Raw genomic sequence first — 22,371 nt, 5'->3', positions numbered from 1 at the left:
GCCCGGAGGTGTGGAGGTTCCGCCGCCCCCAGGTGGTCAGCTTGGGCGGCACCACCTGAGCCCCCAGTTCCTGGACTCCTGCAAGAGGCTCCGCTGGAGTAGGCCTTTTGGGATGGCGAGGGGACTGGGGAGATGGCATTTTGTGGGCGGCCGTGCCCGTGGGGACCTCAGTCACCAGCCGGCTTGGGAGAGCGCTCGCGGCGCCACCCAGGAAAGTGCCTGTTTCCCCACGTGGCCCCTTTCACCTCTTCGGGAACCTCCCAACCGCAAGGCCCCTGTCCTCATCGCTGCCCAGAATCCCGCTCTGCCCCGCAGAACTTCTGGGCTGATGAGTGTTCTGTTTCTGTCTTGTCCAGGGCTGTGGCTACCAGCCACATGTAATTGTCCAGCGACTGAAATGGGGCTAGTGTGACATTTAGTTTAATTTTATGTCTAATGTAAACAGCCGTATATGGCTGTCTTGTAGAATAGGATTAGAAGATGTTGGGGATGGGGGGGTGTGCTACTTAAGGTCACGGAATCCAGGATGTTGGGAAAGGACGGTGACTCCAAGCCTTCCTGCAGCGAGGAAATACAGCTAAGCAGGCAAGAAGACTCAGAGAGTCATGCTCCTGGCTCTGCACAGGGATGTCACAGATGTGGGAATGCTGCCAGAGAGAGGTCCTGGGGTTTCAATACAATCCCAACAGGTGGTAATTCTCGAGGTATGAGGTTTGCTGGGGCCTGGGTGAGCCCCTCCGTGCCTCACTCCTTTCAGTCAAAAGAGGGGTGAGCAGCTGTCACGAAGAGGGACAGTGTCAGTGGCTTCATTCGGGCGGATACGGTGTCTTATTCCCCGAGCTACAGGTCTCCCACAGACAGCCCAAGGCGTCGGAGTGGGAGCAGACCTCGACCTGAGCCCCAGGTCTTGTGATGCGGAAGATCTGTGTGCTTGTGCACCTGGGCCCGTACCGGGGTGGCGGAAGCTCTGAACCTGTGGAGGTCACCTGTATGTGGGAAGGTGGGAAGCGCCCAAGGTCTGAGTCCGATGGGCAGCCTTCTAGTTGTGGTTTTTCACGTGTCACTGAGCAACCCTGGCCAAATGCTGTCACTCTCTGAGGCTCAGTTTATCCTCATGTACAAAGGGAATATTAGGCAGACCTCTGTGGTTCTATGTTTTAGGTGTCAGTGCCTTCGATGGCATGTTACATGGCTGTGTGAGGAGGCACGGAGCCTGAGTTGGCGGCTAAGCTCCATGAGCCTGGGGTGTCTTTCTGTCTATGGTCTGCTACGGCGTTAGCTTTGGTTCCCCAGGGGCTGGCTCTCTGCAAACTTCCCGCCCAGGGCAGTGTGAGCAACTCCATCCGAACCCTGCCGACATTGCACGGGTGGCATCAGCCCTGCGTGCAGGAACCTGTGCTTGTGTGCTTGTGAGCTTCTCATTGTGTCACGTTCTGTCTGCACGAGATCACACACTGTTCTTCCCTGTTTCAAATCCTTGAGAACCCAGGTGCAGTGGGGTTGGGAACATGAAGTCTTTATTCTGTGGTCCTCAAAGAAGGGAAGAGCCAGTGCTGGGGGCAGGGCACACGTCCGGGGGGAGTTCCACCCCGCTGAGTGAGGGCGCAGGCAGGGGTTGGGGGGTGGTCCCAGAGAGTGCTCTAGTTCCGGGCCAGGGCAGGGCAGCAGAGGGCCTCAGCGGGCCAGGGCAAAGCCGATGCGATTGTTACGCCGATCAAACTCCGTGTAGAACTTGCGGATGAAGGTGGCACCCAGGACCCAGACTGGTCCAGTGGGTGGTGGGATGTCCATACCATGGAGGGCCAGTGTGCACAGATCATCATTATTGTAGGGATCCTGGCAGGAAGTAGAAGGGTTCCTCCACTGCCTGGCACATAACCATCTTGCCAGACTCCTCAGCAGCATCTGCCCACCTGTGCCCCATCTGCACTGGGCCTCCATCACATCTTGGCCCTTTCAGCCATCATGGGTCACACCCCTCCCAGAGGCAGGCACTAAGCCAGATGCTGCAAGCGCTGCCTTCAGGAGCTCACAGTCTGGCAGAGCTTCTGGTCCTAGACAAACTATTAACACCTCTAAACATACTGAGTATAAAAAGCAGATAGCATTACTGGGGGACATTTGATCAGAATGGAGATCAGGAGATGAGCACAGTGATTTCCAAATCTGGCTGCACGCTGCAATTACCTGGGGAGTTTGGTAAACATGGTTGCCCAGTTACCCCCAGAGGTATCAGTTGGTATGGGAATGTGGCTTGTTACTGGGATTTCTAAAAGCTCCCAGGTAACCCTAACGTGCAGCCAAGTTTGAGAACCGCTGGTCTAGCAGGTAATCTGTGCATAATGACATGTCTGTTTTTGAGGGCCCCTGCCCCCTCTTCCTCCCTGCCACCAAGGAGCAGACTGGAGCCTCACCTGTAACACATAGTCCGCACTGGTGAGTGTGTAGGCTTTGCCTCCAAGGTGGAAGGAGATGTCGGGGAGTGTGGGCATCTGGTTACAGTTCACGACATACTGGCAGCGGGTAGGGTCACAGGAGCCCCTTTGAGTGTGGGAGGTACCCCAGGAGACGCAACCCTGTGCTTGTGGCCTGGCCCCTCTGCCGGAGAGGGGTGGGCACAGCCCCCAGCTTCCCAAGCCCCCCCTCCCAGGGCCCGGGTCACATGTGGAAGACTGTGAGAGGCAGGAGAGGAAGGCCAGAAACGGTCCCCTTCAGAACCAAAGCATCCTGGGGTGATCTGGGGGCCTGGGCCGGTTGGTGCGCCCTCCTCCCTGGTGCCCGTCCCCCAGCTCCTTACTTTATCTATGCTCAGCTCCTTGGCCCCCAAGGCCTCCATGAGCAGTCTCAGGGAGCTGGTGGGGCCCGAGATGTAAGATGCACCAGTATCCACTATGACCATGCAGCCCTCCTCACAGAGCAAGGTAGTCGACCTCACAGACACCCTGGGGAGGCCACAGCGTCAGACAGACAGCTGGACAGAAGGCTGAGGGGCACCACCAAGCTGCACAGCTTTCCTGAGTGCGGGCAGGTGATAAGAGGCCATGCTGGAGGTCCGGTGACGCGGAGAGGGATGCGTGACACGTGAGCTGGAAGAGGAGAATGCTGCCCACCCCAGCACATGGCTTAGTGACTCTCCGCTTCTTCTTGTTGCCCCCTCCCCCTGACCCATCATCTCCATGTCCCTTCCCCAGACCAAGCAAGCAGAGAGCAAGGGCTGCACTCGGAGAGAGGGCGGGACGGCAGCCCGGCCCCCTTGCAGGCCCACCCACAGCAGCAGCAGCACTTTCAGAGGGAAGAGGGTTGAAGGTCCTGACCCTTTCATTCTGATCTGCCAGGAGCCAGGCTTGCTGATGCTCACGTAGTGGAAATTCTCTTGGTAATACTGGGGGTCACTGCCTCCCAGCACGATCTCGCCCCCTAGCAAGTGGGAATTCCTAAAGGGAAGATTAGAGTAGCGTGGACACCCACGGCCTCCAGGACTCAGTAACCCCGGCCACCAGGGAGGCTGGGCCCAGGCTCAGGGTCGGCGGCAAGGCTGGGGCGCGACGTGGAGGCCGCTTCTCCACCTCTGCCCGTCCCCAAAGCTCAGTCTGGGGGTTCCAGGGTGGCCCAGCAGCAGCACCCAGTAAAGCCTCCCCAGAGAGGTCACAGAGGAGCAGACACAGGACAGGGCAGAATGCGTCCAAGACGCAGATCGCTCCCACCTCACTGGGGCCTGAGCAGTGGGGGACCTGGGATGGACCCCGGGTTGCTGCTGGGGTGGTGGGCAGGGGCGTGAGGAAGGCGGGGGTGGGTGGGAGCTTGGGCATCAGTGGCGCCTGGCCCGCTGCATTGAGTTTGGGGCAGATGGCATGTGTGATTCTGGGCCAGGCGTTCTGGAGGGTCAGGGCCAAGTGAGGGCTTTCCATCTCCTTACTTGGAATCTCTGCAGAGAAAGAGACAGCAGAAAGGAAGCTTTTGTTTCAGATGAGCCCCACCAGCCCGTTGTTTGGCAAGGTGGTATTACACACTCTTTTTACCCTACAGGCAGTGGAATCACCAGGAGGTAAGTCACTGAAGCCACCCTGGCAGTGAGTGGGGGACTGGAGCCAGGACCTCTGGTGCCGCATCCGAAGCTGGTGCCCCTTGCTTTCCTCTCCTCCAGATGGCATGATGCCTCCCACAAGTGAGGGTCTACCTTAGGGATGGTTTCCTATGTGTGTGGATATGTGTGTGTGTGTGTGTGTGTGTGTGTGTGTGTGTGTGTATTTAAGAGAGAGAGATGGGGTTTTCCAGCACTCTTAGTAGGAGGCATGTGTGTGTGCACGTTGAAGCACGTAGGTCACACATGTTATTGGTGCGAGTGCATTAATTGCATCATTATAAATCCAGCACATGTGCACCTGGGCTAGACAAGTTCCCCTTACATCTCTCCCAACACTTCATGATCTCTCTGGACGTTTCCTCCTTCTCATCCCAGAGTAAAGGAAGAGGCAGGTCTCTCCTCAACAAGGCCTCTTTGCTGGGATTCCCCTCCATCCCGTGGCCTCTCGGCTCCTGCCCTCAATTGTCTCCTCTTTTCCCGCCTTCTCCGTTGCTCACCTTCTGCTGGCTGCTTTTCCCACCTGCCCGTCCTCGGGCACCCTCCAGCATTTACAAACACCTGCATGTCTCTCCCTGCTTCTCTGCGCAGCTGTGTCTGCGTCCGTCCCCAGGCAGACTTCTCAGGGTGGGCCTTTCCCTTCCTGACACCCGCACCTGCCTCTGCACTGCCTACGGAAGCCCTTGCCCGACTTCTGCAGCAGCTCCTCCCAAGACTGCCCTGCCCGCCAGTTGGTGGCCTTTTCTCAGCCACTCTCTTTCTCTCGCCAAACCAGACACTCCTTTCCGTTTATCTGTGCGATGTTTCTGGGCGCTGACCTTCCCCTCTGTCCTCATTGCTTCTGGCCTGCAGTTCTCACGCCTGACCCCCTGTCTCCAGCTCGTGCCCAGCAGCTCAGGGCAGATCACAGCTCTGCTCCACAGCTGGTGGCCGCTTCTCCAAGCCTGGCTGTGCTGCACTCAAGTTTGGCCTGGAGTTGAAAGCACAGGGTTTCAACCTCGTGTCCCCTGTTTTGCTCATCATATTGTAATGTTTCTTGTCTTCCCTGCTGGACTGTAAGCTCTGTGAGGGCTGGAACTCTGTCTTGTACACTGCGTTCATGGTTGTACCCCTAGAGCCTTGCACAGCGCTTGTCATGTCCGTGTCCAGTGTTTGGAGTTAGGGACTGAGCAGATAAGTGAAGGGACTAATGAATGAAGTCAGCAGTCCACATGAGAGGAGCCAGGCCCTCACAGGAGGTCCAGCGGTCATGGCAATGCCTCACTTCCCATCACCCCCACTCTGCTTTCTTCTCTTGCTCTAGAGCACTGCTGAACTAAACTGTAAGTAAAAGACTCCTCTGCCAAGATGGAAATGTGCTGTACTTGTACAGTCCAGTGTGGGAGCCGGTAGTCACTGTGGCCACTGAGTACTTGAAAGGTACAGTACGACTGAGGATTTGAGTGCCTGACTTTATTTCCTTTTCATTTAAGCGCTGGCTTCCATGTTGGATCGTATCCCTCTGGATATGGACTGAACACCGCCTGATCCTGAACACAGCACAGTCCTGCTCGGACCGCCTCCTCTTGCCCCGGCCCCGCCCCGGCCCCGCCCCGGCCGGCCCACCTGCTGTAGTAGACGGAGAAGACGTCGTCCGTCAGCACCCGCTGGGCGAGGATGTGGTCAAAGACCGGCGTGACGCCGCCGACGGCCTGGGCGGGGAAGCCCATGCCCAGGACGCCGTCAAATTTGGCCAGCATGAAGGGCAGCAGGGGCAGCTCCGTGACCTCGCCAAAGGTCTGTGTGACTGTGATCCCACCCACCTGTGGAAGGACGAAGCACCAGGGGAGACCAAGCCCGTGGCCCATCCCCTGGCCAGAGTCCAGTCCCGGCCTGTGCACGAAGGGCCCCAGGGACACACCGCGCCAGGGTGTGACCACTTCATCAGCCCCACGTGCACAGCAGCCCTCCTAACACACGTCTGGGCTGGGGGTCCAGAGCGACAAGGAGGGGCAGAGGCAGAAGGCAGCACCACAGTCAGGCCTGCCCTTCATGCCCCCTTTCCCCTATTTCATGGGCTCACACTGATTTCCTCCCAGTTCCATGGGTACCCCTACCCTAACTCTGCCAGAGCAGGGAATGGAGAAGCCTAGAGATGGAGGCAGGTCAGACACAGACCAAGTGACAGTGTGAACCAGGACTGACCCTAATTCCAAACTCTGAATTCAGCTGTGAGCTTAGAACCTGTGCCTAACTCCAAAATGATCCTGACCATAAGGCTGATGGTACCCTTGACCCTGACCCTGACTCGGGATTTCAGTCTAGGGTCTGGTTAAGAGCTCAGTCAGAGCCGGATGACCCCAAGCAGGTTCCTCGATTGGAGACTGGGCTCAGGACAAACTCCACGAATGCCGTAGCTGCAGAGGCCCTCACAGATCACTCGGGTAGTGCCCAGAATTCAGCTCTGCTCTGCCCCAGGTGCTTGCAGCTCCAGGGAGCAGTCGCAGAGGAGGGTGCTCCTCCAAGGTGGGCTGGGCTGCACCATCCCCAACCGCGGGAGCTAGGGTGGCAGAGGAGGTCTGGGGACTAGGAGGGCAGATGATCTGAGACAGCCTCACTTACAGTCACCAGGTCCTGGCTCAGGAAACCTTTGACCTTCCCGGATCCATAGTGGATGGTGAACTCCGTCCCATTCTCCACATAGCTGGAGGATTCCAGGGAGTCGTAGAGGCTGTGAATCTCTGGCGGGAAGACAAAGGCTCAAGGCCAAGAAACACAGGGAAGGGGTTGGAGGCAGGTGCTGGGTGGGGCCCGTGTGTTGAGGCCTGAGTGCAAAGACGGGGCGGCCCTGAGTTGGGAGGCTTGAAAAATATGGTTAATCAATCAAGGTCTGTATTTCTTGGGCCCCTGTAATGTGCTCATGTCTCTGAGAATTTTGTCTCAGATGAAGTGTCTTAAAGTAATTGCTGATCCTAGGATGGCGAGAGGACTCTGGTCCCCAGAAGCACTCAGTGGTTCCCTGAGGTTAAGGAGGACAGAGCCCATGCTCTGAATGGGTCTGAGAATTCAGTCCTTCTGGAGCATGCTTTTTACTTGGTGGTCATGTCAGAACAATGGGAGACATTCTCTCCTCTCCTCTCAGGGGCAGGGGGCACAGAGGCAGACAGGAGGAAGCTCAGGGGGCATCAGGAGGTACTGAGCTGGGGCTGAGGCCTGACAGGGGAGCGGCGTGGGGAGGCACCCAGGCCCCTGGTCTCACCACAGGCCGTGTAGAGGGGGCTGCACTTGGTGGACGGCACCCAGAGGTTGGCGGAGCCTGTGTCAAAGACGACTTTGAAGGTCTGCGGTGGGGTGCCGATGCCGATCTCACCGTAGTATTGGGTCTGCAGGGCAAAGGAGAGAGGTGGCCTGAAGGGCTTGGGGAGCCTTGGGGTCTTGCCTGATATGCTCTTTGGAACTTGGGGTGAGATGAGGCAGACCACGTAGCCTCTCTGGGCTTCCATTTTCAGCAGGGATGGAGTCAGAGGCTTAGCAGTGTTTCATGACAGGAAGTGGGAGGCTCGGTAAAACCAAAGGGCAAATTAAACGTACTGCCAGTGAAGCAGGGAGGGGCCCCATGCCCCACAGAAACCCTGATGCTTCGCTGAGCCCCTGCCCCCGCAACACCCTTACTTGGGGGCCCAGGGCCTGGACCCTGCCTCTGGGCTCCTTCCGGTCCTCTGTGCCTCAGTCTTTCCAGCTGTGAAATGGGAATTTCATGAGGTGCTCAGAAGGGCAAAAATGCCTTAGGCCCAAGAGAAGAAGGAGAGAGTGAAGCGGGCAAGGGACCGAGCAGGGCACTCACGTCCAGGTAGTTGGTGAGGACCACAGGGGAGGTGCGGTTGCCAAAGGAGAGAATCTTGGTGAGCTGGCTCCACTCAGCACCCAGCCGGGCCATGTCCACACCTCGCTCCTTCAGGCTTTCCCGGACTGAGGGCATCTTCTTGAGGAAGATCCTAGCCCATGATGGAGTAAGAAAAAGTAGAAGAGCTCTGTCCCCTCCCACAGTAATGGTAGCGTTCTAGAAGCTTCTAATAAAACTACCCCAACCTTAGCCCAGGCACCTAGGGATCACTCTAGAGCTCTTAAGTCTCTGAAGGAGACTCCATGGTTACCTGTGCTGGTATTAAATGATCCTCAACTAACTTGCTCCTGTTGTTTGATTTTGCTCATCATTTTAAGATCATTCACTCCACAATCACAGGTTGGACACCTACTCTGTGCCTGCACCATGCTGGATGCTAGAGATGCAGAGATCATCACTGCCTTTCAGGGACTCCAGCGGTGGGAAGATGCAGGAGGAAACAGCACTGACTTCCCCCTGAGGAGGTGAAGGCTGGACGCGCCGGCTCACAGCTGGGTGGGTGAGGCAGTGCCACGCGGGGCCTGCAGGGGGCAGCACATGCCCACGCGGCCCGGGCGGGGCCGCAGGAAGCCCCAGGCAGCACCCAGCCCGGGCCCTGGGGCTGACTGGGTGGGGTGGGGGGAGGCAGGCGTCTCCAGAGTGCCTGTGCAGCCCGCCCTTGGGAAGAAGCGCCTTCCTGAGCCTAGGTCCCAGGCCCTCCGCTTCTTGTCCTGACGCTTTCCTGTCACCTTCGGGAGGCAGAGTTAAAGAGATCTGGGAAACTCAGGTCACCCTGAGCTGCCACCGTGTGGGCGCCCAGCGCTGTGCAGGCCACCCCCACCACGTGACCTCATTCCCATCCTGCAGGCTGGCTGTCCTCACTCTGGGGTGAGGGATGAGGCGACTCAGGAGTAGATGCAGCAGGGATTCGAGGTGCCCTGACTGGCCCATCTCCCACACGGGTCCCCGGACTCCGATGTGAAGGCTGTGTGCCACAGCCTGAGCCATTGTTGGGGGTCCCAGGCTTGCAGCCCAAAGTCTGGAGGGTCCCTGTTTCTTCTTATGTACTTGCACTAGCCTTTCCTTGTCAGGCCCCATGCATTTTGCCCACAAACGTGGATGCAACTTTCATGCTTGTTGGTGTTAGTATTTTAACAGAAATGACCTGCCGTATTCATAACGTGGTCTATTCTTGCACAAAGTATTTTCACGACTATGATCTATTGGATTCGCAGCCATCACCTGAGGTGAGTAACTTTACTATTCTCATTTTACAGATAGGAAAATGGAGGAACAGAGAAGGCTAGACCCGAGAGAGGGCTCCGTTCCCACTGTTTACTCTGGACCTCTCCTTTTACCCTCTCCTTTTAGAGAATCCCTTCCTTCTCCCCTTCCCCCGCCCCCCAACACCAGCACTTCCCAGCCCTCGAAGGCCAGCGTGCACCCCGCCTCCTGGAAGCCCTGTGCCCCCGTGCTGGCCTCCCCTTTGCCTGGGCGCCTGCCCTGTTTTCCCCGGGTGTCTGTACCCAGCACGGCACAGCCTCATGCCGTCTGTGATGAGGGTGTAGTGGTCGTGGGATGTGCTCGAATCCCCTCCTACCTGCCTGATTCTGAGCAACTTACCTGACCTCCTCTGGGTCTCTGTAACCAGGGACTTAATGTAGTACCTACCACCGAGAGTAAGCACTTTGCAGATTGAGTTGCCCAGTGCTCAGTACATGTTGTAAAAGGCGTCTGTGTGTAAAAGCACCTTGAGAATGGGATCTGCCGTTCAGGCGCCAAAGAGCCTTGCATAGGGACACTGAGGCTCATGTCAGTTAGCAAAACTCCTCTAAGTACATTTGGAAAGCCTGACTCCCTCTTCACCCTGGTCCAATTCATTCTTCTTCTCATGCTGAAGAGACGAAGGAGAATGTTTTTTTCCTTTCCCTCCCCTTATCCTGGGGGTGGGGGCCAACCTCAGGCACACGCTGCCACTGGGAAGCGCCTCTCCCTGGAGCAGAGGAAAGAGGCTTGGAAACACATGTCGCAGCGTGTGCCCAGGCTGACCTCCCTGAACCTCAGTGTCCCGAGCTTTAAAATGGGACTGTTGGGAGGATGATTTGAGCTGAGACACAGGAAACAATCCTATGAAGTCCTCAGCATTTTACAGGCCTAGCAACTCCCACTGTTATGAAAGCCTGCCCCTTAACTTCAGGTCTTCTGGTCCCATCTGCTTCCCCAGCGTGAAACCCTTTCTCTAGGAGGCCCTCTCCCACCTGCCTCCCCACTCCTGCAGCTTTGAAGAACTGCTTGTTCCCTCAGGGAAGAAAGTGAAACTGAAAGCCACTCAGTCGTGTCCGACTCTCTGCGAGCGCACGGACTATACAGTCCATGGTATTCTCCAGGCCTTTCCCTTCTCCAGGGGATCTTTCCAACCCAGGGATCGAACCCAGGTCTCTCACATTGCAGGCGGATTCTTTACCAGCTGAGCCGTCAGGGTTCCCTCAGGGCCTGTCGCCAAACATGGATGTAGGGTCTTTATCCTCCTCCTTTGGGCTGCCTTAAACCTTTCTTTTAATGTTCGTGATAATCCCCCTGGAGATGGTAACAGCTGGGTTTTTACAGCATGCCTGCACCAGGCTGAGGCATTTACAGGCAATATCTCATTCACTCTTCAAAGCAGCTCTGTAAAATAGGTTCGTCTCTGTAAAATATTATCCCTGTTTTAAAAATGGTAAACCGGAACGTCCCTGGTGGTCCGGTGGCCAAGACGCCATGCTCCCGGCGCCGGGGGCCTGTGTTCAATCCCCGGTCAGGGAACCAGATCCCACGAGCTGCAACTGAGTGTTCTCACGCCACAACTAAAAGACCCTGCCTGCTGCCGTGAAGATCCAAGCGGGCCGTGTAGCCAAATAAATGAATACTGAAAAATAACAGTGGCAAACTTGGACGTGGCCAGGTTCAGGGTCTTGCCCACGGTTCCGGAGTTAGTTGGCACTGCTGGTGCAACAGAATTTAAACCAGAACTATTCAGCTCTGGAAGCTTTGCATTTAACCACTACGTTGTCCTGCTTCCCTGGTAGAGTTAACAATACCACACCCTTCTTAGTAATTAGTCTGTGAGCTCCCGAGGGGCAGAGAACATGTCTCAGTCATCTCCGAGTCCCCTCAAAGTGCCTAGCCTGGTGATCTGTGCAGGAACTGAAAACTCTGGGCTAGGATCAAAAAGGCCCAGCTAGTGCCTCTGCTGGCTGTGTGACATCGGGCAAGTCACCTGACCTCTCTGATTGGGGCAAAACTCTCCCTGCCCAGTTGCTTGTGAGGACGGGGTGACATCACTTGTTTGAACCACCCCCCCCAACCTATGTCAGGCAAGTGAGGATCCCTCCTCCCCCCACCCTTTCTCCCAGTTACCGTCTGAAGGCGGCAGTGTCTGCAGGGAGACTGAAGGTGCAGGAGCCCCAGAGCACCAGCAGGAGTCCCCAGAGAGGCATCTTGCTGCACTGGTCCACACTTCGCCTGGGTGCCCAGCTCGCTCTGGGGTCCCCTGAAGCACCCTCTCCTTTTATACACGCACACTCGGGATGGCTGCGATTCTGCTCTGCCCTGATTTATTACCGCGGGGCAGATGGCGGGGCAGCCGGTAATAAATCCCTCAATGGGGCTGAGCTAAGTGGGTGAAGGGTGACCAGGTTTCTGACGTGGAGCAGGGGGGCTGGAAGAAGGATGGCTGTGGGAAAGCAAGGCTGCGCCCAGTGACGCCAGTAGCCCTGTCTCGGCCTGGCCCTGTGACCCCTCAGGGAAGACCGAAGCCGATGAGAAACAGCACCACTAGGGAACCAGGACAGGGCTGGAACAAGCGCAGGACCCCGGTTTCCAGCCCCCAAGCCCGTCTCTTGCCTCTGTGTTAACCTTGGCTGTGCCCCTGACTGGCGACTCCCAGGCTGCGTCTCAGTGTTACCATCTGGAACATGGGTGATCCCTCCAGCTCATTCCCTGACAGAGCCAGATCCAGGGAGTCCCGACGCGGCCTCCCCTCAGGTCTCTGTTAGCAGCGGCTGTTTATGGGAAAGTGCAGCACAGACCTCCTCTGGAAGTAAGGAGCTGGGGGCAGGGACGTGGTTCCATCTTAGATGACCTGTGCTGGTGGAAGGGAAGGGAAGCCCCAGGACTGGGGGAGGTTGCTCTCTGCCAAAGAATGAGGTGGAGCAGCTGGTCTTTCCACCCCTCTCCCTCTCTCTGCTTCTCCCTGAGTCCTCTCTGGGGCATGTCTGCCTCCTTCCCTTTCCCTTATGGCTTACCAGCAGTCTGGAGCCGCTCACCACACATCCACCTGGCCCCTGAATCCCAGGGTGGATGCTGTTTACGCAGCCTAGGACCTCCTCTCCTGGCTCTTCCCTGCTCACTCTTTGGGGCCCACTTCCAGGATCTCTGTCGCCTCCAGGAAGCAGGCGTGGATTCACCCTGGAACTGACGGTCTCTGCTGGGGCTCCCACGGTGCAGACGCGCGCCTTCTGTGAAAGCACAGGCCTCGGCTGTCCACTCTCGGAATCGTTTCGATGTGCATGCCTCTGCCTCTCTCCCAGAGTGGCGCTCACCGCTCATCAAATGAGCGCCCAGTGAACCGTGATGGGCAGGGCCAGGGGCCTGGCTTAACTTGCTGCGTGACGTGGGGGCGTGCGCCCCTCTCTGGGCCGTAGTGCCCAAGCGGTGTGAGGAAGCCGACGCTGGGCGGCCCCAGGCTGCCCGCCCGTGTGGACGCTCTAGCAGCCAGGTCCCGTGTCTTCAGCGTGCTGCTCTCTGCACCTGTGGGCGGAAAGAACTTAACCAGCGGAGTGAAACTCTGCTGCCGCTGTGCGGACTACTTAATGCGTCGGGATCTCTGCAACTATAACAGCCTTGCCGAGGGATGAGAGAAGCCGGTGCTTCTTGGTACAAACTCTCACTGGAGAATTTTCAAGCGTTGTGGTTGGCACTGGGGGAAGCATTTGAGGGCCCGGGAGAACCTTTCAGTGGGAACTTCTGTCTTATCAGACTGACTAAATATTCATTAAACGTCCCTGTGGGTCTCCGCGCTCTTCCATTCATTAGCAAGTATCACTGAGCGTTTCTTACGTGTCAGGCCCTTGTCCAGATGCGAGAGTTAGAAAGATGACAGAACCACGCTTCTTTCTCCGCAGCCCTATGAGGGGCGACCGTCAGACCCCCTGCTCAGACAGGAGGCTGAGGCTTCAGAGGACTCAGGGAAGGGCAAGCCGAGCGGTGTGCCCGGGACTCCTGGCTCCTCTTTGGGGCTTCGTGCCCGCCCGAGCCCACGGGATGCAAAGGAGAGGGTGCCGGGCTGGGGCTGAGTGTGCCAGCCCGCAGAGCTCTCTGAGAGCTCTTCAGAGCCGCGGCCTTGCTGCAGTGTGGACGCTGGGCACAGTGGGGCCCTCGGCTGTGTCCTAGCTCCGACTCCAGACCCTTCCATGGCAAAGGTAGGGCCGGGGGTCCCCCCAGCCGGTCCAGCCCTCTGGGGCCCCAGACACTGTCCAGCCAGAAACACCCTTCCCGCCCACCTCCCTGTGTCCTGCCAGTGTGTGCAGCTTGCATGAGTGCTGGCCCTGTGCACCAGTGTAAATAGAAGAGGGAGTGACCTCCAGGAGAGACATACATTTGTCAGATTGCAGACCAGAGTCGCAGGCACCAGAGGGGAGGCAGGGAGCCAGCTTCTGAGGGGTGACGCGGCCCGGACACCATTGGCTCTAGCTTCTCCCAGGACCCCGGCAGAGCTGGGAGCGGCAGCTGTTTCTTGCTCTTTCTCACCAGCTCCTCTCAGCCTACCCACCCCGCCCTTGTGGGACCCGGATCCTGAGGCCAGACAGCAGGTAGCACATCCCAGCGAGACTGTGGCCCGGAGTCAGAACCAGCAGGAATCCAGGAAGCGAGACCTGGAGGTCCATGGAGGGCTCTGCAGAAGCTTGACTGGGAGCGAGGGGCCTCAGGGGTCACAGAGCCCTTGAAGGTTCTTCCACAGAAGCTGGAACCAGAGCTGTTTGTGCAGCCTCATCGTACAGAGCTGAGGTCTGTGATGGCAGGAGAAAGAATCCGGTTTCAGCTCCACTCTAAGGAGGAGCAGTCAGCATCGTCCAGTGACCACAAATGCCCTGCCTGGAGTCACCTCGGACCCTGGGACAGTCGGTCCGGGGTTTTAGGATTCTGTGGTCCTGCCTGCCTGCCTGGTGGCCAGCCTGTTCCTCTCCCGTCTCTGGGGTCGTGTGGGGATGGTCTGGACGGTGGGTGGGTCTCCCTCTGAGCTGTGGCCCACCAGTGCCCCGTGCTGTGGGAGGGAAGGAGCGTGGGTATGTAGGGACCTTTCTCAGGTTATCGAGCGGCCCCATCAGCCTGGGTCCAGGATTTCTCACAGAAGCCCCCGTGGAGTCCCAGGCGAGGCCCCAGGCTGCGTCACCTGGAGGTCGGGAAGCAGCCGGGGCAGAGGCAGGGGCTGGGCGGCACCTGCCCTCTCCCCTGGGGCAGGCCCGTGACGCCAGCGCCCTCCGGAAAAGCGTAAATCCCTCCAGCCTCTCTGCTCTCTCTTCAGATCCGCTGGGCGTGCAGGGTGGGGGAAGGGACTTTCGCAGGGGGCTGGGGAACTGCAAATCTCTCAGGAGACAGTGGGACTCAGGGTTTCTCTACAAGTGGTCCCAAACCCCCTTTGCTCTAGGACAGTGATTCCAAGGAGATTCAGGATTGTGACCAAGGATGGAGGGGCCAGCAGGGGTGAAGGGTAGACGGGGAGAAGGCTGAGTGGCACAGAGAGCCTGGTTTTTGCTGCTTTGAAAGGTTCATGGATTTATTCCCACCAGCATTAGTTTAGTGGAAAGCTCTTGCCAAGGCTACATACAGTCCTGGGGAAGGTGGAAAGAGGTCGAATTCACGAGGCTTGGAATTGGGGAGCTAAATATCTCTGGACTGGTCCTGCTTCTGTGCATAAAAAGCAAACGGGGAAGCAGGAACAGAGATAAAAATGGACACATCTTTTCTTTACCTGTCTTCCTCCCCACGTCACACTTAACCCTCTGTCCCCAGAGGGCCCAGCTGCCTCCTCGGAGGAATTTTTCAATCAGATGGGAGCACTGAGCTTGCAGAGATGAGCAGCTGGGGCCTTGAGAGGAGGGCCTTGAGACCCAGAGTGGAGTTAATAGCCAGCCAGGGCTGGCTTTGTGTGGGTGGACCCTCCGGAGGGGATGACTACTTGGAAGGCATCGGGGCTGGGACCAGGAGCACCTTGAAGCTGGGGGGTGGGGATGCAGAGAACCAAGTGTCCTTAGCTGGTTGTTCTGGGGACCTTGGAGGAACAGAAAACCAGCCACAGGGTTGGGGTGATCCCAACTCGAGGCCTGCTCAAGCGAAGGCCCAGGAAATTGAAGGCAGGTCACCCAGGCCTTAGGAGGTGCTGGGGCCCGAGGGAGATGATAGGCCTGGCAGGGAGGCTGAGGGCTTGGTGAAAGAGCCTGATCAAAGGAGAATTTCTGAAACGAGACCCACCAATGTAGTGGAACCAGACCCCATACCCTGAGGCATGGAAGCTGGAAGCATAATAAACTGCTTCCCCAGATCGGGGTCTGCTCCATTATCAGAGAAAGCTTAAACTAGAAGAAGGTTCCTTTTCCAGAAGAGGGGTACCAGTGGAGCAGCTTGGTGGAGGGTGTGTGTGTGTGCGTGTGCATGTGTGTGCACACATGTGTGCGCGCGCATGCGTGTGTGTGCATGTGCGTGTGCTAGGCAGGGGTGATGACCCAGGGCAGTGGTTCTGACGGGAAGGTGCTCGGCTGTGTGTGCCCGTCTCACCAGGGAAGTGGAGGGAAGTGGTTGTACTCCAAGAACATTTCCTAGAAAATGGACCCCTTCCTCTCTTTCTTCTCTCTTTCCTTTCTTTATCAGAGAAATAAAGGCTCTAGTTTTAAAACCCAACGGAACCCAAAGGCTTTTAAGGGTAACCAGCACCTCCAGCCCTGCGTCCAGTCCCCATGACAAGTCCTGCTCTACCGAGGCAAAACCCTTCATCTCTCTTGGCTATTTTGCTATTGTTGGTTGTACATATCCCTAAAGGTTATGCTTAAACTGCCATTTCTAGATTTTTCAATTTTATTCATTATTACTTCTTTTGTGGCAATTAAAGATTTCTCTTATACTCTGTCCCTCTTGATTTGGCAAAATCAAAAGTCAGTACTTAAATTATTATAATTAAACTAACATTCACGTGTATTAAAATTACATTTCTTCGTGTAATTTTCTGCTTTCCATTAAGTTCGTCATCACCCCCCTCCTTTCCCACTCCTTGTTTTTCTGTGCCCAGCTGCTCCAGACCACCCTGCGCCTGGTGGGATGCCCAGCTAATGCACCAGTGGGATTTTCTCCTGGGGGCTCGGTGCTCCTGAGTTTGCAGCACATCATTGTCTGGGGGATCTCTTTGCTGCTCCCCTCTGCGGCTTCCTGTGTCCAGGCTCTGGGGCTTCTTCTTTCTCAGTTGACACGTGTTTAAGTGGAAGATGTATTCCAAAGTTTGCAGAGAAAAAGTACAGGATAAGTAAACACTTCCAGTACTGGCATGTCTAAAAATGTTTCCATTACTCCTTACTCTTCAAAGTGTGAGTAGAATTCTAGGCTGAAGCTTATTTCCCCTCTGAAGTTGGAAGTTGTTTTCCAGTATCTTTTGATTTTAACAAGTATGGTACTCTGACTCCAGACTCTTCTATGGTTTGATCTTTAGGGTGTCTCACCACCTTCCCTACTCCTGGCATGGATATTTTCCCATTTGTGTGCTGAGCACTCAGTGGATGCCCTCAACCTGGAAATTCATGTCCTTCCCTTCTGGAAAATCATCCTGCATTAATTCTTTGGTCATTTTTTCCTTTCCATTTCCTCCTTTCTGACTTCTGGAACTCACATTATTAGGGTATTACAGCTTCTGTTTGATTCCTAAATTTCTTACATTTTTATCTCCTGATTTCTTTTTGTTCTACCTTCTATGAGATTTTTTTAACTTGATGTTCCAACTTTTATGTCTTAAAAAATTATCTCCTTTAATTTTAACTTCGAAGGACCTTTCTGATTCTTTTATTATTCCATTTTATTGTATTCACTATTTGTTTTGTAGGTGCAAAATTTTCTCTTATGCCCTCTGAGGATATTAATTACAGACTAATTTTTCCAAAATCATTGCAGATGGTGATTGCAGCTATGAAATTAAAAGACGGTTACTCCTTGGAAGGAAAGTTATGACCAACCTAGATAGCATATTACAAAGCAGAAACATTACATTGTTAACAAAGGTCTATCTAGTCAAGGCTATGGCTTTTCCAGTAGTCATGTATGGATGTGAGAGTTGGACTATAAAGAAAGCTGAGCACCGAAGAATTGATGCTTTTGAACTGTGGTGTTGGAGAAGACTCTTGAGAGTCCCTTGGACTGCAAGGAAATCCAACCAGTCAATCCTAAAGGAAATCAGTCCTGAATATTCATTGGAAGGACTTATGTTGAAGCTGAAACTCCAATACTTTGGCCACCTGATGAGAAGAGCTGACTCATTTGAAAAGACCCTGATGCTGGGAAAGATTGAGGGCAGGAGGAGAAGGGGATGACAGAGGATGAGATGGTTGGATGGCATCACTGACTCAATGGACATGGGTTTGGGTGGACTCCAGGAGTTGGTGATGGACAGGGAGGCCTGGCGTGCTGCGGTTCATGGGGTCGCAAAGAGTTGGACACGACTGAGCAACTGAACTGAACTGAATATTTTCGCTATGTCTCTGGTTTCTCTGTGTTTGTTTGTTTTGGTCTTCTCTTCCAAATAAAGGTTTTGTTCAAGCTCCTGGGACAACTTGGTTCTCCATTCATTAACACAGACAGGTAGAAGGGCCTAGAAACTTGGTGTGCAGGGACAAGGTTCACAGCTGGTGTACCCCACTCTGCTGCTGCTGCTGCTGCTAAGTTGCTTCAGTCGTGTCCGACTCTGTGCGACCCCATAGACGGCAGCCCACCAGGCTCCCCCGTCCCTGGGATTCTCCAGGCAAGAACACTGGAGTGGGTTGCCATTTCATTTTCCAATGCATGAAAGTGAAAAGTGAAAGTGAAGTCGCTCAGTCGCCAACCCTTAACAACCCCATGGACTGCAGCCCACCTGGCTCCTCTGTCCATGGGATTTTCCAGGCAAGAGTACTGGAGTGGGGTGCCATTGCCTTCTCTGGTACCCCACTCTAGATGAGGGCTTTCAGCAGACTTTTCCCTGGAGCACTGCTACAGATGAATGTTTGTGTCCCTCCCAAATCATATGTTGAAATCTTAACTCTCAGTGTGATGATATTAGGAGGTGGGACCTTCATGGGTGATTAGGTCATAAGGGTGGGGCCCCCATGAAAGGGATTAGTGCCCTTATATAAAAGACCTCAGAGAGCTCCCTGCTCCTTTCTGCCATGTGAGGACACAACAGAAGCACAGTCATCTGTGAACGGGAAAGTGGGCCCTCACCAGGTAAAATCAGGGTCCCTTGATTGTGGACTTCCCAGCCTCCAGAACTGTGAAAAATCAATTTCTGTTGTTTATTAGCCACTGAATTTGTGGTAGGTAGTTAAAACAGCCCAAGTGAACTAAGGCATGTACCCTTCAATGTCAGAATCTTTTGGTGTTTCCTTTGGGGCGTTCTCTATCCCGTTGCTGACTACATTCTAAGAAGAGGTTGCAAAAGGTCTGGGGACTTACCCAGCAAGACTTTCACACAGTCCACTCTCTTTTTCCCTCTTTTCAGGCACTCTCTTTATCCCCATCCTCACTGTGCTTGTGACCCCCTGACTAGAGTCTCTACTGAATCCTTGAGAGAAAGCCTCTAGCTTCTTCCCGATGGGGAAGCAGGAAGCATGGCTGTGTTGGCTGGATAGAGGGGACTCAGGAAGTCTGGCTACTCACATAGAGATTTCCAGCCAGTCCCCCATTTTCAGTCTAGAATTTGTCCCAAGTACCTCCAGGTACCAAGAGTTGGCTCTGGGAGTCAATCAGTTATGGCCCTTCGGTAGTCCCCTTTTGCTGGCTTTGAGGTTGTAACTTCCTTCATTCTGCCAAGTCCTCCATCTAATTTCCATCTCCAATATTTGGCTGTCATTTCTCACCTGCTGTGGTTTCCTAACCCTTCTCTCTGTCCTTGGGAGTTTATTCCTTTCTTGTTCCTTTGCTATCTTTTAAAGGGTTTAAGGAGTGAACAGGCATGAATGAGTCAAAAGTGGTACCGTGAAACATTTTGTGAAGGTAATATGTCGACAAGATAGTTGTTAGACTATATTGTGACCAGCAATCTCACTCCTGGGCATACAGCCTGAGAAAACCACAATTCTAAAAGACACGTGTACCCCAGTGTTCATCACAGCACTATTTTTGATAGCCAGGACTTGGAAGCAACCTAGATGTCCATCAACAGATGAATGGATAAAGAAGTTGTACTACCTGTATACTCTGGAATATTACTCAGCCCTAAAAAGGAAAGAATTTGAGCCAGTTCTAGTGAGGTGGATGAACCTAGAGCCTCTAATACAGAGTGAAGAAGTCAGAAAGAGAAAAACAAATGTCATGTATTAATGCATATGTATGGAATCTAGAAAAATTGTACTGATGAAGCTATTTTGGGGGCAGGAATAGAGACACAGACATAGAGAACAGACCTTGGACCTGGGGTGGGGAAGGAGAGGGTGAGACGAATGAAAGAGTAGCATTAACACATATGCATACCACATGTAAGAGAGATAGCCAGCAGGAATTTGCTGTCGGATGCAGGCAGCTCAACACAGTGCTCTGTGACAACGTAGAGGGGTGGGATCGGGTGGGAGGTGGGACGGAGGGTCAAGAGGGAGGGGACATATGTATGTATACCTGTGGCAGAAACCAACACAACATTGTAAAGCAATTATCCTTCCATTGAAAATAAATAAAAAATTTTAAAAGGCTATATTGGACAGATAATAAATAAAATATAGGCAAGCAAAGTCCAAAAATAGGATGAAATTGGCTGCTCTTTGCTGTAATCTGGCTCTCTCCTGATGACCAAAATCGGCCCTGCTGGCCTCCAGACCCCCTGCTCTGAGCCTGTTGGGCTCTGATGTCTAAAATGGAAGGAGGCACCCAAGGTGAGCAAGGGCACACTAGCTCCCCTGGGACTTGACACCTTCGCCTCCCTATGACCAAGTCTGGACCTGGGGAAGCTGCTTCCAGAGAAAGAAGGAGACAGACAGGGACCAAATCAGTTGCCTGATCCCTAATAGGAGGTTTGAGGGGAGGAGGCTTGCTCTGGGGATTGGTGAGCTCACCTGTGTTGTTATTAAAGAAGTCAGAGAGGGATCAGGATACAGTTACATTGACTGCCAGAGACCTGCTACCCAAGACAAATAATTCAGGAAGATGGCTGGCTCTGCCACACAGCAGAGCAGAGAAAGGAAAGGTTGTAGTGTGTAGGAAGATGATGATACTTGGAATTGGAAGGTCAGAGTCTCACTCTGGCTCTCGAACTCGCCAGCTATGTGACCTTGGGCGCATCACTTAACCTTTCTGAGAATACTGCCCACTTCATACAGTTGTTGTGAGGTTAAAATGGAGTAGCCCTGCACTTGGCACAGTGTAGTTTCTTAAAAAACTTGCTCGTTAATATATTAAGAGTGATACTAGAGGCAGAAACCCCCCTGGATCCCTCCCACTCCCACCCCTCATACGCTTCAGGCCATGAGACCAACGCCCTCCTAGTGCAACAGACTTACCAAAAGGGGAGGAACGTGGAAAGAGGTCCTCCCACTTCCCCTTCCCCAGGGAAAGATGCCCAGGCCTCCTGGGTTCTAGCCCCTTGGGGGCTGTCCAGAGTTTTCAGGAAGGAGTGCATTTGAGAGCCCCTAGGAGCCCTACCTCCAAGTCTTCAGGCCCTGTTGCCCTAGCTCTCTGAGCCAGAGGTCTCGGGAGTCCCTGGAGCACCTCACTGCCTGCAATGTGCTCTGGACATTCCCTTCAATCTGTTCAGAGTCAGGCTGGGACCCTCATGAAACCAAAGACCCCCTTCGTCCCGTGGAGACCCCCATCCCTACACAGTACATGGGGCCAAGAACTGCAGGGCCTGGGGTCCTTGGAGAGAAGACAGGATTGGCAGACCCAGTTCTCCTCCTGCTGCCCACTGAAGCAGCTAGAGCAGAGATCCTGGAGAGCATCTGGGCTGCAGAGGGAGCTAACAAGGCCTGAAATGCAGTTAGAGGGGCCACACCACAGATAGTCACACAAACACACGTGTGCTTCTCACATTTACCCCTCTCTTACACATACCTTCTCACACACAGGCCTGCTTCTTATACCAGAGAACACGTTTCACACTTTCAGCCCTCAAGTCACACACACACACACACACACACACACACACACACACACAAGCACACACACCTGTCTCCTATCTGCTTAAACTTAAGGTCATGAGGAGAGTTAGAGGGGATCACAGGAGATTTTGTAAAAGTAGGCTGGCTAAGGGCAAATTTTGGAGACTCGTTAACTTCTTCCTACCCACAGACTTCATCAGAGAAAGGACTAGTCCAGGAATAGGAGAAAAACTCACCTAACAGAGTAGGTGTTGAGTTTATGATTCCTCTCCTAGAAGTACAGAGACACACTCGAGGCTGTTTGGAGGAGGATATATCAGCAGCATCACCCTGTCACACCACGCTAGGACCCGAGCTCACAGCAGTTTCAAAAACATGAGAGATCCTTGAGGACGGTTTCGGGGTAGAGATGAGGTGGGGCAGGTTGCCCTGTTTCCATGGCAGCCTATCTCACTGCCATAGCAACAAGATTCTGCCTCTAATCCGCGGAGCTCGGGTTTCTGCCTCTAATCCACGGAGCTCGGGTTTCTGTAACGGGTGTTTCATGGAATGGTGGTGAACCTCACAGTCCTTCTCGGAAAGAGCGTTTCCATTCTAGACCAAGCAGGGTAGTGGTAGCCTGAGGCTGTCAAATAGGGCTGGGTTTTTCTGTGCGCAGAAGCCTCGATTTCCTGGAGTTTCCTAACTACTCTCTCCTTCCTACAGCAATTTAAACTCCCCAGCCATTGGGGACCCCCAGGAATGTCTGCACAAGGCAGATTGACCCTTTCTGATGTCCACCACAGCTTACTCTAATGTCATGCCATGTCAGAGAAGTGTGACAGTGCGATGGGGAAGCCAGGCTCTGCAGTCAGGAGCCTGAAATGGCTTGCTACTCATTGGCTGTGTGCCTCGAGTGTTATTCTTCTTTTCAAACCTTAGGGTATTCACTGTGGAAAATGGGGTCAATACATGCTAAGCCCCCTGGGTGCCTCCAAGGATGTAGAGAAATGATGCACGTAAAATCCACCCAGGGTTTCCAGGGGGTGTGGTGGATCCACCCAGGGTTTCCAGGGGTTGCAGTGGTGGATGCA

At 54.3% G+C, this 22,371-nt stretch overlaps 1 protein-coding gene across 4 annotated transcripts; it reads right to left on the bottom strand.

Moving 5' to 3' along the window:
* Positions 1-1,495: 1,495 nt before the first annotated feature.
* REN (renin) lies at positions 1,496-21,764 on the bottom strand. 4 transcript variants are annotated; one of them, XM_086345724.1, is made up of 10 exons: positions 21,535-21,764; positions 12,227-12,731; positions 7,905-8,055; positions 7,320-7,443; positions 6,683-6,801; positions 5,687-5,883; positions 3,315-3,434; positions 2,798-2,942; positions 2,415-2,513; positions 1,496-1,836 (listed from the first exon to the last, which is right to left on the bottom strand). In XM_086345724.1, the coding sequence occupies exons 3-10, from the start codon at positions 8,037-8,039 to the stop codon at positions 1,675-1,677; spliced, it is 1,101 nt and encodes a 366-aa protein (XP_086201850.1). In that variant the 5' UTR covers positions 8,040-8,055; positions 12,227-12,731; positions 21,535-21,764; the 3' UTR covers positions 1,496-1,674. The 4 variants fall into 4 exon arrangements, with proteins under 4 accessions (XP_086201850.1, XP_086201849.1, XP_086201851.1 ...); XM_086345723.1 differs by lacking the exons at positions 12,227-12,731; positions 21,535-21,764 and adding an exon at positions 11,340-11,544; XM_086345725.1 differs by lacking the exons at positions 12,227-12,731; positions 21,535-21,764 and adding an exon at positions 8,317-10,317.
* Positions 21,765-22,371: the final 607 nt, after the last annotated feature.

The sequence above is a fragment of the Bos grunniens genome, chromosome 16 (assembly GCF_055505025.1).
Source record: "Bos grunniens cultivar Pamir isolate PY7600 chromosome 16, Bosgru_T2T1.0, whole genome shotgun sequence".
Lineage (NCBI taxonomy): Eukaryota > Metazoa > Chordata > Mammalia > Artiodactyla > Bovidae > Bos > Bos grunniens.
The sequence above is the reverse complement of the archived record's forward strand: the minus strand, read 5'-3'. Positions and strand labels throughout refer to the sequence as shown.

Excerpts from the sequence above, each read along its gene's own strand:
- REN (XM_086345723.1), bottom strand. The coding sequence starts at position 11,419 with ATGCCTCTCTGGGGACTCCTGCTGGTGCTCTGGGGCTCCTGCACCTTC. Across the intron at positions 5,884-6,682 it reads TGAGCCAGGACCTGGTGACT|GTGGGTGGGATCACAGTCAC; the intron begins GTAAGTGAGGCT and ends GTCCTTCCACAG. Across the intron at positions 1,837-2,414 it reads GTGCGGACTATGTGTTACAG|GATCCCTACAATAATGATGA; the intron begins GTGAGGCTCCAG and ends ACTTCCTGCCAG.